This window comes from Epargyreus clarus, unplaced genomic scaffold, assembly GCF_041222505.1.
Source record: "Epargyreus clarus isolate Ecla_fem2 unplaced genomic scaffold, WU_Ecla_fem_2.2 ptg000032l, whole genome shotgun sequence".
In the NCBI taxonomy this organism is placed as follows: Eukaryota; Metazoa; Arthropoda; class Insecta; order Lepidoptera; family Hesperiidae; genus Epargyreus; species Epargyreus clarus.
In genome coordinates, this window is record NW_027332237.1 from 7,552,668 (window position 1) to 7,569,127 (window position 16,460).

The 16,460-nt window shown below is 36.2% G+C and overlaps 1 protein-coding gene across 1 annotated transcript in view; it reads right to left on the bottom strand.

The window, feature by feature from the left end:
- The window catches only part of LOC140754963 (UDP-glycosyltransferase UGT5-like), a 128,797-nt gene that overhangs the window by 22,470 nt on the left and 89,867 nt on the right, over nucleotides 1-16,460 (bottom strand). The window contains exon 7 of the mRNA XM_073090123.1: nucleotides 6,693-6,701. Within this exon, the coding sequence (XP_072946224.1) occupies nucleotides 6,693-6,701 (9 nt within the window). The remainder of the gene's footprint in view (nucleotides 1-6,692; nucleotides 6,702-16,460) is intronic.

The following is a 16,460-nucleotide window of genomic DNA, read 5'->3' on the forward strand; positions in this document are numbered from 1 at the left end:
TGTGTAAGGGCTTAATTCTCAGGGGTACTCCTGAGGTTACCGCGCATACGGCCGACCTCAGGTAGGAATCTTATTCTATATGAGGTTCATTACAGATGTCCAAGGGCGTAGCCACTTACCATCAGGTGGACTGCATGCTCGTCTGCTACTCCTATTTTATATAAAAAAATGTCCATCCTGTAACCTACTCCTAGGCCAGTAATGACCTGAAAGCATTCTAAGCATATAGCTTAATAAGCATTACAGAAGTAACTCTTTCAACAAAACGTGACTGCTTTTGGTAACAGTTTACAAATACACATACAGTTCGTCTATACATAAATTAGATAACAATTAGCTTGTACTAATATTCCCAGCAATCAGACTATTGGCTTGTGTAATTACGTCATCAGCGTCACGATATAACTGCGGTGACTAATTGCATGATACGTTTAATATGCACTTTGATTCATTATACGCTAATTCCATAAGGTAATACAAATATTTGCTAGGCACTTTTTATAATATGGAAGTAGTGGCTACTGCCGCCCATGGACCTTTGTAATCAACCCCAGATAGGATTAGATATTCCTACCTGAGGTCGGTCACAGATGCGCCACTAACCTTGAGTACTAAGTTGGAACGCCTCGAAAAAGTATGTCTTCCTTGTCACACCCTTGAAACCAGGACACAGCAGCGCTTAACAAACGCTGTTATTAGGCAGAAATAGGTGTAGCAGTGGTGCCGCTGGAGTCGAACCACAAAGGGTCTAACACCTTCAAACTTGCTCGAAAGTTTACACTGCTGGGCAAGTCTGTCCACACTCGGGCTGAGAATCTTAGGGCTTATTCCACGACGCTCCTCAATGTATTCGGGTGGAAGGTTAGTGATAGCCTAGTGGTTAAACTCTCAAACCAGGGGTCTGAGGTTAAAATTCGCAGCACCTATTATAGGTATTAAAGTTTTGTGCGTATTAGATATTAATTATCCCTTGTTAGAGTTCAAGATTAGTTTAAGTTTGTTTGGATTAAGTATTCCAATGTCATACTTATATTGAGGGCATGCAGAATATATTAATATCTCTCTTGTGCCATTTTGTGCATATTGAAAATAACTTTTTCGCACCATGATTACTGTTAGAAGGATTTTTGTTTTCTGTTCAGTCCAAACTAAAACGAATGTCGAAGTCTCATCGTCGAATCTGGAAATTCAATATGAAATTTTAACGGCTTCCAAAAATGAAGTCGAAAAACTATTGAAATCAAAGAACTGACTTCATTCGGTAAAAGTTCATTTGGATATTCGTCAAAACAGATTTAACGAAGTCACTTTTCAGTGAATTCACGAAAATCCCTTTCGGGGACGTGCTTTGTACTAAGAGTTTTACGAAAAACTGGAGAACATAATGTTATTAAAAGCGTGTCCAATAAGTTTGGGATTTACCTAGAATAGACTAATCTGTAGAAACTTTTTCGTGTTCTTGCCGTCGTCGCCATCAATGACTACCCCACTGCTACACAGGTCTCCCGTCAGATTGAAAAATATTTAACCCAAGGTCTACCGCGCTAAGCAAGCACGATTTGGTAGACATCACTCATCTTGAAGAACTCTTTTAAAACAACTCTTAGACATGTAGCCTAGAGCGGTGGATGTCCTAAGCTCCTCTTACTCGAAAAGAAAATCTGTGCCCAGCAATGGGATATAAATGAGTTGACGAGTATTATAAATAACTAGAATATTATAAAAACATAAAACCCGACCTAAAATATAGGATATGCTATTTCTACAATGCGGACGAATCCAACTACACCTCATATGTTAAAATCGTTCAAATCGTTTGGACTGCAGAGCGTATCAAAGAATAAGACCTAAATAAATAAGACCTAATAATAATAAGACCTAAATAAATAAGACCTAATATAATAAGAATAAGACCTAAAAATTTAAATTTGCACTTGTATTGTCCTTTTTGTCGTTGTTTTTTCTTTTGTTTTATGTTATTTTTATTTTTTTTTTTGACTTTTTTCTGTTATAATATTTCATTTGTGTTGCAATTATCCGAATAAATGTTTCTTTCTTTCTTTCATTATGCTTGAAAAACATTTCTCTCCACACTCAGGTAAAAAAAACATAGTAAATAACGCGCAATGCATAACCGTATCAAAAACAAGAAATATTATACGGAAAATAAGCATGGGATAATACTTATTCATCCGTCCAACCGAGAAAATCCCATTTACCGTGAAAAGCTGGTAACTTCGTGAAAATGTTATAACAGGAATATTCGCCTCTACAATTTTTACATATACAATGTATTCATAGTACATAAGAGCATTTTTTGTGCAATAGTTTTTGTAAAATGAAAAACACCGCCGGACTCTATTGTGGGTTTATGACATGGTGGCTAATCCTTTAGATGTTTTGGACTGACGATTTAACGAGATTAATATTGTGTAGGGACTTTCATGTAGCATAACCCATAAAAGTATGATATTGTAAGTACAAGTTTTAGGGTTCAAAGGGTAAAACGGAACCCTATTACTAAGACTTAGCTGTCTGTCCGTCTGTCACCGGGCTCTATCTCTGGAATCGTAATAGATAGACACTTGAAATTTTTACAGAGGGTGCATAATGGTGGTCGCTATAACAACAAATACTAAAAAAATAAAGTTGAATACAAAAAGGGGTCCCCATACAGCAAACTGCTATTCGATATTTTTTTACCTAACTTTTGAACCGTTATAGGCAGACAGTTCAAATTTTTTACAATGTCATTGAAGCCATTGAAGTACACCAATGGCTGTTGTAATTAATAAATACTAGAAATAGAAAAAAAACATTTTTTTGGTTGTACGAAACCCTCCGGGCGCGGGTTTGTCTTGCACTTGGCTAATTATTTATGTTAATGTTAGCTTCATTATTTTTTTCTGTATTATCTAGTCCGATGCGTTGCTTTGTATGCTACGTTATACTCTATATGCTGTACTACGGCGTAGCACGGCTTAGCGTAGCGTACTATAGCACAACGCAGCGTGATGTAGTGTGATGTAGTGAGATGTAGTTTATCGTAGCATTGTGTAGCGTAATGTAGCATAGCGTAACATAGCGTAGCGTCACATAGCATTATATTTTCTTACACAAAACAACATAAGCGGTTGTTGCACTCACATGTAATATTTCACTAGCTGTAATGATTTGTAACCTAAGTTTGGTACAAAATTAACTTGAAAATGTCGGGGAAATGTAGAGGAAAATGTACTTACAAAGTAATCGTGGAGCGTAAAGCATCGGAAGACGCTATTTACTGCCATAAAAGATATAACGCACGCGGCACACGAGACTTCAGAGGGCAGTGAACTCGTTTTGGGGTTCCGCAAGGTAATTGGGACGCATAGAAATCTTAGATAAATTTTCTTCTAGTCGGTGTAAAGGTCTATCCATCCATCCGCTGATATAACATTGATTCTATTTGGATATTTACTTTCTGTAACTTTAAAAATAATTTTGAAGACACATTTGTTTTAGGAAGCACCACCATTACAAACTTATGCAGTGTAATTATGAGCATAAAATCACAGTCCTCATAATTAAATTATAAGTAAGAATAATTAAGTAATTATAAGTAATTTAATTATAAGTAAGGAATGAAATATGTCTAGGGTATGTGAGAGTCAACCAAGTCAAAATTATAAGGTTGTTTTTTTTATTTGAGTCAACTATTGGTAAGTTATTCGCGTCTAAGTTTGTACAAATGATCGTAATGAGACCGCAGAAATAATTTTGTTTTTTACAGTTTCCTTGATAAATACTACGTATGAAGTACAAACTTGTTTTGCTGCAAGAGAAACGCTCACTGTGCGTGTGTCGACACGCTCTTGACTACTTTTTCGATATTATAATCTAATTTAATATTCCAAAAACGTTCAGAACATACAAGTGTTATAAAAGTATAATAATGTCTGTAATATTCTTTTTACTACTTTTGATATCAGCTGTTTAGAGTTATGTGAAACAATATTCGCTTCGGTGTCACTTATTTGTGTGATATGGAAGACATATTTTTTCGTGGCATTCCAGCTTAGGCCTCAGGAGTAGCGGCACATTTGCGACCGATCGAAGGTAGGAATCAAATTTTATCTGGGGTTGATTATATATATCTATGGGTTCCATTTGCCACTTTCTATCAACACTTCAAGACAGACATGTAATAAAGGAATTGTTACATGTCTGTTATAAAAAATGAGGCGGTCCAACTTCGTTATCATCGTCAACCCATTACTGTCCCACTGCTAGGCATGGGTCTCCTCTCCGAATGAGAAGGATTAGGCTATAGTCCACCGCGATGACCAAATGCGAATTGATAGACTTCAAATGCCTTTGAAAAACTTTTTATTTTAAGATTATTCAGGTGTGTAGGTGTTCTCGTGACGTTTTCCTTCACTGTTGAAGCAAGTGATAATTAATTTCTAATAATAAATCAGAGGTGTGCGTGTCTGGGATTTGAACTTAGGATCAATTGATCGGGGAGCCGAGTTTCTTAACCACTAGGCTATCACTGCTTTTCCGATCCAATTCCGGTCCAACTTAGCCCTCATTTATAGCAATATATTTGCAATACATTTTAAGTAGAACTCCAATCTTTCCTGCTACTTATATTGAGAGAAATCGGATGACATCTTCGTTCATTCCATCCATCCATCGTTCAATAACTATTTCAGGGGATTCATACCATTGTTATGTTAAAATACCAAAGGGCCATTGTAATAAATTCTTATCGGTACAGCCGCAGCTTTCCGCCATTACTCAGGCGGAACGAGCTCACATATCCCCATTATCCCAACGTCCCCGAAACGTACCAATACTTATGACATATCCAAGAATCTTATATTGGAGGTGAGGTAAGTGGGAATTGAAGAATAGTTGTTATTTTTTTATGGAATTAAAGAAGCAAGGGGCGTGGACACAAAGCCCTCTGACATATGGTAAGTGCTTACTACTGCCCATGGACATCTGTAACCAGCTCCATATAAAACAGAGGTGAAGCTGATCACAGTCGTTGCGTCAAAGGGTTGTCACTTTTGAAGACAGATGGTTGCCACGATCTTCCATGGGAATGCACGAATTGCTTAACACAAGAAATCGATGTACTACCAAGGTTGAAGAGCGGTGGAAATTCGACAATCGAAGCTTCTAGCACCTTTCAAATATGATTGAATTTTTTCATGAAAGAGATCGACACAGTTGTACTGGTATTCCTAAGAATTGAGTTAAAATGGCTCGTATAATCTCTCCTTTACTATACTCTTCAAAGCAGAACACAGTAACGTGAGGCAGTTACTAGGTGTGGCAGCGATACCTTTTGGATTTAAACCGCGAAGGGTACTATTCAAAATTACCTAGTGGATCTAAAAAACATCAAGATTTACACACGGTATTTATAAATTAAAACAATTTACTTGGGTTTTACCACCACAAATATTTCAATGGAAAATACTATCTTAGTTATGTTTGGTAAAACAAACGTATATTTTCGAATTATAGCTATGAGCATTAACCCAATACCGATCTTCCACGGAATTTTAAATACAAAGCTTCAAAAAGATAAACGTTACAGTTACATAAACTACTTTTATCCCTGAAAGTTCTTGGGTAAATGGAAATCCCGAAAGCACGCGGACAGTTGGCATGTAATAATACAAAAAGCTACCAGAAAGTTTTAACTACATATATCCGAGATTTAACAATATAATTGTACTGCGCTGGTACAGTTTTTTTGAAACAAAAACTTTAGACGCATTGATCATTTTTTTTGGGTGAAATCACCCATTTTTGGGTAAAAAAAATCGTTGAACTCGCATGATCCACATCGAACACTTTCCATGAGTTGTATGTATATTGAGTACTAGCTGACCCGGCAAACTTTGGGCCGCCTCAAAATCTATTTATCAAATATATTTCATATATAGCCTATGTTACGTGGATAATGTAGCTTTCGAATGGTGAAAGAATTTTTAAAATTGGTCCAGTAGTTTTTGAGACTATTCATTACAATCAAAGAAACAAACAAAGTTTTCCTCTTTATAATATTAGTAAAGATATATGATCAAGGACCAAACTTAAAATTAGTCACAAACACTTTTGTACAAACCAAAAATAATACCTTACCTTAAAATAATACCATTGATGATACAATTCACATGTTGCTTAGTTTTCGTTACTATCGGCAGCCCCCAAAGAATGACGTTTTTGTTCAATGCTGAAGTAGCAGACGAGCATGCGGTCCATCTAATAGTAAGTGCCGCCCATGGACATTGGACATTGTAATGAACTTCAGATGAGACTAGACTCGTACCTGAGATTGGCCACAGATGCACACTCTAAGGTGGTTTTAGACTAAGAAATTAACAACAAAATCTAAATGTCACATGGATATGAGTGAAACAGACAACGCTCTATAGACCCGAAATCAGCCAAATTACTTTTTCAAAATCTTGATGTTCCTAATTTACTCTTTTTTATAATATAAAATCCACCTAATGGTAAGTGGCTACTGCCCATAAACATTCATGATCTTCCCCAGATAAGATTAAATTCTTACCTGAGGTCGGCCACAGATGCGCCGCTACCCCTGAAGACTAAACTGGAATACGTCGGAAAAGTATGTCTAAAGTATTACTGCTTGATATTGTAATTTTACTTTAGCCTACTTTAACTATTTCTAACTGTATAAAGATATCGTTAGATTTGAAGAGGTTGTGATTTTCTTATTTATCGGGTGAAGAGACTCGAAAATCCTTTTGGGTCGTCACGGACTTATCTGAGGTTTTGGGAATATTCTTTTGAGGGAAGTAGGTTAACGATAAGTGGGTAAATACCCACTTTTACTTTGTTAGTAAAGCAATTGTATATTGCTTATACGCAATGATAGTTAAACACACGTCATTCTTATGGTCATTGCTGTCAATACAGCAAATGGTAAGTGGCTGCTGCCGCACACGGACATCTTCAAATAAAAAAGGAGTCTGATGTGTTCAGACTCCTTTTTTATTTGAACGTTAGACATACTGATGTGTTCAGACTCCTTTTTCTTTTTTTGATAGATGTGTTGCCCCCGAGGACTAAGTTTAAGCACTTCAGATCAGTATGTCACCGTTATCACACCTTCAAGCCGGGACACGGGTTAACTAAATACTATTCTTATTAAGCAGAAAAATGTGTGACAGTGGTACCTCCTGAGTCGAACTACAATGAGTTCAACTAGCTTCAATATGCAAAAAAATCTAATAAAATCCATATCTTATGTATAAAATTCACGTCACAATGTTAGTTATCGTACTCCTCCGAAACGGCTTTACCGATGTTCAACAAATTTGAGCATATTCAGTAGGTCTGAGAATCGGCTACTATCTATTTTTCATACACCTAAGTGATAAGGGTTGTTCACCCTTAACGTTTTTTTATTTATATGTCAACACAACGTTTGCTGGGTCAGCTAGTAATTAATAATAATATGATTCTACAAACATTTTACGCCACTTCGCCCACATAAAGCTTCCGAACCTTCAACACTTTCGTGTGTTAAAAAAGTTATCAAAAAGGATAGAAATAGTTTTTTCCCATGTTATAATTTATTGGAGTTTAGAGGCCCAGTTAACGGCGACATCTCGCTCGTTTCGTAAGAGTAATGGCCGAAGTGGAGCGTTTGTGGTGGTTTTATGGATGTTACCAAAAATCTCTATTGTGTGGTACCTTAATAGTGTACCTTGTATGTAGGAATTGCTGGACCTGTTCTATATTTTTGAAATATTACAAATTTTATTGACTGAACAGTACCTATGTAACACTTATAACAGAATACAGTTAAAACTACAAATTTTATATGAAAATAAAAACACAAATCGAGTGTTTAAAATTTTTCCCTATATTACTTTTGTAATTAGACGAATCTAACGTTTTTTTAATAGTTTAACCTAACGAGTAGGCAGACGTGCTACCTGATGGAAAGTAGTAAACGCCGCCTATGGACATTTGCAACACCAGAGGAGTCGCCAATGCATCGCCGGCTTTGTATAAGACCTCTTTTTGCACCTTTTTTGAAGAGCCCCATGTCATAGCGCTCCGGGAATATCTCAGGAGGAAGTTCATTCCACATCTTACACGACCGCGGCAAGAACGTCCGTGCAAACCGAATACTACATATGTGAAAATCCGTCAAGCCGTTTGGCTTACAGAGCATGCCAATAAATGAGACAACATAATATACATACGGATGAAAAACATCACTCTTCCTACTCGGGTATTTACAAATTGATTTGGTGATACAGCATCAATTGAATTAAACTATCGTTGAGTTTACAAGCAGTGATAGCCTAATGGTTAAGAAACTCGACCTCTCGATCGAGGGGTCCGAGGTTCAAATTCCAGGCACCTCTGACTTTTCAAAGTTATGTGCGTATTAGAAATTAATGATTACATGCTAAACGGTGAAGGAAAACATCGTGAGGAAACCTGCATACCTGAGAAATTTATAAATAAAAAAAAGATCTCAAAGGTATGTGGAGTCTACCAATACGCAGTTGGCCAGCGCGGCAGACTATGGCCAATCCTTCTCATTATGAGAGGAAACCCGTGCCCATGAGTGGGATAATAATGAGTTGTTGTTGATGAAGATGATGAGTTTAATACCTTTGACATTATTTTTAATTTAGATATAACAGTACCAAACGAGCTTGCAGTCCATTTGATGGTAAGTGTTTATTATCTGTAACCAGCTCTAAGATGATCGCCAAATATATAAGTCAGCTGAGATCCACCGTAATGCAAGAATTGCTTTACCAACGCTAGAAAAAGTCACGGTGGTAGTATAATTTCTGTCGAGTTATACTGGTTCCAAGAAATATTATCTTTGAAATTGTTTTTGTGTTTAAAAATATAAAGACAAAATCATCTTATCTTCTCTACTCTATTTCAAATAATTGTATTTCTCAATCTAAAAATAATAGTCTTCAATATCGGTTTACTGAGCGCGATAAAGATTAGTTTGATCACGAAACAACAAAGATTCAATACACGAACTTCGGACCAAAAAAAGGAGACAAAGCTACTCGAATCAAATATTCTAATGTAAAAAACCTGCCGATTTACATCGTACCGGAATTACGCAAATGTTGACAAATTATGCCGATTGTGTATGGGACAGCCAGCTCCAGAAGTAAATAAACAGAACAAGATTAGAAAAATATCTCTACACCCATGCACATAAGTAGCTCATGATCGTCGTAAAATTAGATGAAATACTTCAATTGGTGGGTATAGTGTTTAGAAACTTATAGACATTTCGGTGGATCGTGTATCGTTTTTGGTGTTTTTTGAAATCTAGGTCGCTTCATCTGCTTTTGGAGCTGACTGTTCCTATAAAGCATCTCGGTTTCGTTGTATTGTTTTAAAATAATCAATAATAAATAAATATATATTGTGTCTCATTGACTGGTGAGTTCATATTCGCAATTAACCCAAATTTACCATGACAGTGAAAGTTACGTAAAAACAAGTTGTTTCCAATCAAAGTTCTATCCAATCCAATAACCAATTGAAGCGTTATCTTGTTATAAAATCTGAGACATGAACACAATAACAGTGGATATGGAATGATACAAAAACATTATCTAAGCTACTATGATACGTGGTTGTCTATTAGTCTTTATATGAGAATCTAGAAAGAAAATTCAATTTCAGCTTTAGACCACGTTAGCAATTTGTTACGATCCCACACTTTGTCGCTTATAACCCAAGACTATCCCACTGATGAGCAAAAGTTTTCCTAGTCTACCGAGCTGGCTAAGTTCCTTTAAGATTTTTCTAGCTTTTTTTTATAATATAGGAGTAGGAGACGAGCATACAGTCCACCTGGTGGGAAGTGGCAACTGCCGCCCATGGACATCTGTAATCAACCACAGATAGGATTAGATAGTCCTTTTTTAGGTAGGCCACTACCCCTGAAGACTAAGCTGGAACGCCTCGGAAAAGTATGTCTCCCTTGCCACACCCTTCAAACCAGAACACAGCAGCGCTTACCGCTTCAAACGCGTAAACGGTTATTTTATATGTATACCTAACGATAACGCAAACGGGCTACTTGGATGGAAATTTGCAACACCAGAAGAGTCGTCAATGCAACGCCAGCTTTCAAGGAGAACTCTTTTTGCACCCTTCTTGAAGAGCCCCATGTCATAGCGCTCCGGGAACACCTCAGGAGAAGGGTGTGGATGTCTTAAATATGGACTGACTTAAATAAAGGCAACCATCTTTCCCCTCTTCTATATGGAGTTCACTGATGTCACTTTCCATGAGGTAGGTGTCTTTTCACATATGTGACTGAAGCCTCGTTGCTCTAATACCGATCAGTAAAGAATAATTACTAAACGAATTAAAAAAGGGATGAATTATAATTTAAATTACGTCATTCACCATTTTATCTTCCCTCGGTCAATTTAATCTATCCCTGGGTGCTATGATTGATGGTCTCTCTCGGACACATGGCATTGCAAAATGGGAAAACTTCATTTTCTGAAATATGGCTGGATGAATATTATATACTTATCCGAGAAAATATTTGTAGAAATATTATTTGTCTATGCCAGAAAAGTAGATTTCATACATATAGGTTTTGCGTATAAGAGGAACGTATGTTATTTTATTCTCGGATTTTCTTTTAAAAGCGGATCTGGATAGAAGTTTTACTGTTATAACAAAAAAAAATATCTTGACAATAGCGCCATCTATCGTGTTAAAAGTATCCTATCTTTCAAGCTGGAACCATACATACTCACAAAGTCATTGAAATCCTTTAAAGGGTTGAAATTTACATTCGTTGGTATACAAACATTTATATATAATTAGTTACTAACTCGAGTTAATCCGGCCATGAGATATATTGCCGCGCGTGTGTACGCTCATACGCGCGTCCCACTCATACTAACCAGTCTCTTGCGACCCAAGTCTGTATGCGTAGAAAAGCTAGGACGCATGTAGAGCGGGTGAGACAAACACTACAAGTGTGTGTTATGACGCAAATACTTGTAGCACGTGTTTGTAAAATCAATGTGGTAAAATCATAACAGACACTTGTAGTGTGTGTTATTATTTTACCACCTTTACTGGGCATGCGTTTTTCCTGTCGCGCGTATTCATACCTGGACAAATAAATAAAATCGCTGCAGTAATTTCGAGGCCTGTGTGTGTGTGCGTAAAATACTGTAGGATGCATGTGACATGCATGGTTAAGAACGCGCGTGACGGCATAAACACGCGCGGCAAGAAATTAACCCTTAATTTCTCAAAGTAATTAACAAGAGCGATCTCCAACGTAACCTGAATGATAACACTTAAACTCCAAATGGTCAGATGCTTAGAAACGACCTCCTCCATCTTAAGATATTAAATTTTTATGACACAATTATTCAAAGTGGTAAAGTTGGCGTAATTTACGAAGTTCGCCTAAATTCGTTTTCATGTTAGACGGCCATTACTACAAAAGCGAAAGTTTTCGGCTAATTTAACTTAAATTTTAGGCTAATAGCCATCGAGTTACTGACCCACTACTGGGTGTCCTTTGTACTTTAAATCTATATTATTTGTTTACTTACAATTTCGGCTGCATGCGTGCTAAAGAATGACACATACATACATCATACATACAAACATTACCCTCCACAATCGGCTAAAACAGACTCAACAACTGCAACAAGTCACAAGTGTTAGTTTTAGCGACGCCACTAGAAGCGTGCAAATTATAACACTTCACGGTAAAGTACACTTTGTAGTGCTGTCTCGCTCGCACACACTAAAGTGTTATGTGTGAAGGAGTCTACGCTCAACTATTTTTGCATTTATAAATGAAAAGGCATATTTAACTGCAAGCGCATATTTTACCTTTTAATTTACAGCTTTAAAAAACTTGTAATTATTATGAAAACAGAAACCCGAGAGCTTAAACATATAGCCTACGTCACTCCCACAATTTAAACAAATCTAACGACACCTCATACTTTAAAATTCGTCTAGGTAGTGAGCTACAGGGAATGCTAAAGAATGAGACATACATACATACGCTTGAAAAACATTACCCTCCACAATCGGCTAAAACAGACTCAACAACTGCAACAAGTCACAAGTGTTAGTTTCAGCGACGCCACTAGAAGCGTGCAAATTAGAACACTTCACGGTAAAGTGCACTTTGTGGTGTTGTCTCGCTCGCACACACACTAAAATGGTATGTGTGAAGAGGTCTGCACTGAATTGCTTTTGCCTTTACAAACGAAACATCTTTAACTGCGAGTAATGTTCACTTTTCAATTAGCAGTTTAAGGAAAATGTGTTCAATAGAGATAGATAAATAGATAAGATAACGAGATTCCCATTACCTTACAATAATTTATGTAACAATTAAAATGACACAAATTAATTTAGTTGGTTTATTATCACTTGCTCCAACGATTAACGACATCGTTATGAATCTACAAAGTACGTAACATTTTTAAGTCATTTCAATAGCAAATCAAAAAGTCCACGCGATGGCTAAGTGTTCATTGCTTGATATTAGTAATGATGATCGTGTTGTCGAAGAAATACATCGCGATGAAACTTAAATGTCTGAGGGTTCTCTAAATAATAAGCGTGTGAAGCCTAATAAGTTGCATTTAGCCAGCAAGGTGGATGATAGTCTAAACTCCTCTGACTCTGAGAGGAGACTCCTGCTTATTACATTATTGATGACTTGACGACGACCTTGTGGAATTGCTTGCCACTCTTGAAAAGCTCTTCAAACCAAAACACTTCACCTACTATAAGGTATTAAAAACCATTTGTAACTGAAATCAGACTATAATTTACACTTTCAAAGTTAACCGAAAACATTTTTAAGGATAATATCGAAATAGAATCGTTGTGTCGATGTGAATTTGCGAGACCCAAAATCTCAGAGGTATCAAAGACGTTCATGCCTGGACAATTCCGAAGGGCCGTAATTGAGACGTAGGGACATAAGGGCTATATTTTACGTAGTGACCTCAGACCTTCAATCTGGGAGGTCTATTCACATTAGGGTGACGTGTGTCAAGGGTCGGGATGGATGGGCGTGCTGACGTTTTACGAGGTCTAAGTATTACGTAGAATCGAGTGTTGAAAAATTGAGAGTGAGATTTCTTGTGAAAATCAAGTAAATGTACGTGTACGCTGACGACAGATTTTGTTTTTATTTTTTGTAAGACTTAAATAGCAAATATCTTCCAGTTTACTTTAAGGTGAATGATCATTTCTGCCTATGGACATCTTTAATCAACTCTATATTAAATAAATATAGTTCAAAAAACTAAAAAACACGCTTTTATGATAAAATTAACTAAAAAGTAGAAAATCTAAATGAATCTAGGAATCAATTAAGTAACAGTAAATAGTATAATTGTGAAATAAATCTACAAAGTTTGAACGAAATCTGGCCGTTTAAAGTGGGTCAAAATCGCGCCCAAAGAAGTCGGTTACAAACATACAAACAAACATACAAACAAACATACAAACATACAGGTGAAGCTAATAAAAAGCGTGTAAAAAGGATATATCTTAATCCGATTATAGATGTGTAGCCACTTCTTAGAGCTAAATTAGAAGGCTTAGAAAAAATATGTCGCTATTACCACACCCTTCAAACGAGAACGCAGCAGCGCTTAATACCGCTGTTCTTATGCAGAAATATGTACGATAGTGGTGACGCCGGAATCGAACTACAAATTTTTCTTCCACCTTCAAATACTACGAGTACTATACACTCGTACTTCTGTATATATACCGTAGTAGCTGATATACCGTTAAAGAGTTTTGCATATATATGAAGGGTAATAATAGATAAGGGCAGACGATGTACTTTAAAGAGATCTTCCACCTGTATCTCGGAAATAGGAGCAAATTTATTAGATTAGATTTAAAGGTGGTAGAACCCTTTGAGGTTCGACTCCGGCGGCACCACCGACATCTATTTCTACCTAATAACATCAGCGTAAAGCGCTGCTATGTTCCGTTTTGAAGGGTGTGGTAAGGGAGACAGACTTTTCCAAGGCGTCCGAGGCATTTAAATGTAACCATAACATTATTCAACTTAATAACAAATGTAAGGGACAGATTTATATCCTACCACCTTCAAAATATACGAATTGGTAACATACACTCACTTTTGAGATTTTGTATTTTACAAAACTCTCAAGCATATAGATATTTCTCACTGTTTATGCATGCAATTTCAAACAATTAATTACTAATATGCGTTCTATTAGCCTTTAAGTGGACTGGACGGTATAATGTTGATTAACGCAAGTGAACAATAAATCAAAATTTTTCGTTATGTTTCATTCCTGTCATTCTGTTCCGTTCCGTTTCGTTCCGATCCATTACGTTCCATCCCGTTTCGCTTCATTTCATCTCATGCACCAGCGAAACCTCGTCAATATGTAGCTCACATCCGCTACAAAGTGCTGACAGGTAGAATCGACTTACATTCACCACCTTATAAATTGTTAACCTTTACGCAGTACGTGAACTGGGTTCCTTATCGCCTCAAATCCTGAGCTGTACGAAACAAAGATAACTTCACGAAACATCCTTTGTTAAGAATATGAAAAGTAGGTTTCTGAACCTCGATAAAATACTAGAAATACGTCCTTGTTCTATTTTCTTAGCAAATAAAAATAGATACGTATATGAAATATCATGACAGCTTTGTAGAATACGTTGCGTTATTTAGGTCAATTTGTGACTCATGAATAAATCATTTTGCGTTTTTTTGCCAGTTTTGTGGTGTGTCTTTATGAAAGTTAATAAATTCTAAACCGGAGAGTTAGAAAAAAAGTTACAGTTATATATATCATGTTCATATAAGGATACAAAAAAAGGAATACAAAATAATTTTACATGGCAAAGAGTCTCAAAATGTGTACTGCTAAGTCAGCATTTCATGTCATGTCAGCAGTTCTCAAAGAAGTCTACCAAATCGCACTGGGCCAGCACGAAAAATGATGACCTAAACTCTACTCACTCTAAGAGGAAGCCCGTTGCCAAATACGTAGATTTTTTGTATCATTATGGTCAAATCTGGATATCCGACGTCAGATATTTCGTAAATCCGTTTTTCGTCATATCAAACGGACTCATAAAACACGGGACCAATATTTCCAAAAAGAAGAAAAACGTCGATATGGCTGTGTTTGCAAACCTTTGAAATGTTGTGTAAAGGGAACATGCAGTCCAATATGATATGGAGAGGACCGGGAATTTGCGGAACTAAAATCACAACTTTACAAAGGTTATCAATATGCTCACAATTTTTTTATAAGTCAAAATCATTATGGTGAATCTTTTGTGATTAAATCCAATCAATACGAAATCATAGATAATCCCAGATATTTATTGTATATTTCTTGGTATTAGAAAGTAATTTTCACATGTTTCAGCGACAGAAGGAACATGAGTTAGAAAACTAACATGCCTGGAAGAACTCTAAAGAAGTTTTCAAAAGTTTTGAAGTCTACTAATCCTTGGCCAGTATCGTCGACATTGACTTAAACCATTCTCATTTTATGAATCGGTTGAATATGATAATATAAAAAAATAGTTTCGAAAAAGGGGTTTAAACTCCAGAAAAAGCCGAAAATGAAAAAAATATCACTCTCTCGGTTAGATACCTCTAACCAAAACCTATGCTGGAAAAAGGTTTGCAAAAACTTATCCAAAGTTGGCTTACAGCCAACCGTGAATGACTAGTGTTGTGACTAGCAAGACATTAATTTAGTTGAACAGTACACAACTGGGAAGTTACACTTCGCTACTTTGAACGATATAAAACGAGAAATTTATTTGAAACGAACTTGCATACTTTCTTGAAATGCACTAAGTTGGGAGATGGATAATATCTAAAGGTTCACTCTATTTTTAGTTATGACTCTTTTACATAAGAAAATAAACTAAAATAATGGCATACTTTGATTTTGGGATATGTACCTTGGACCTCTAAGTCATAAAATCGATATTTGTACAACTACGTTTACGTTGCTCTTCCAAAAAATACTTTAAGCAAAACCTACGTTGGTACGAAGAAAAAATGTTAAGAGCCTAGAGCTAATTACAAATGACTAGTATTGTGACTAGCAAGACATTTTTTGCTTTGACGTTACAACTTTGAAGTTACACTTCGGTTCTTTCAATGAAAGACTAAAATTGATATTTTGTTTAAAAAAGAAATCACGAACTACCCACTAAAAAAATTCCTAATGGAAAATATTCCACCATTAAATCTCAGTATGTTCACTCTTTTACTGTTATGTATTTATACTGTTATGGGTGTATAATATTTAAATAACTAAAAAGATATACTAAGGTATATGGGGGCGGCTGATCCAGGCCAACTTTTTGAGGGCGTAAAAATTACAGCATTCTTT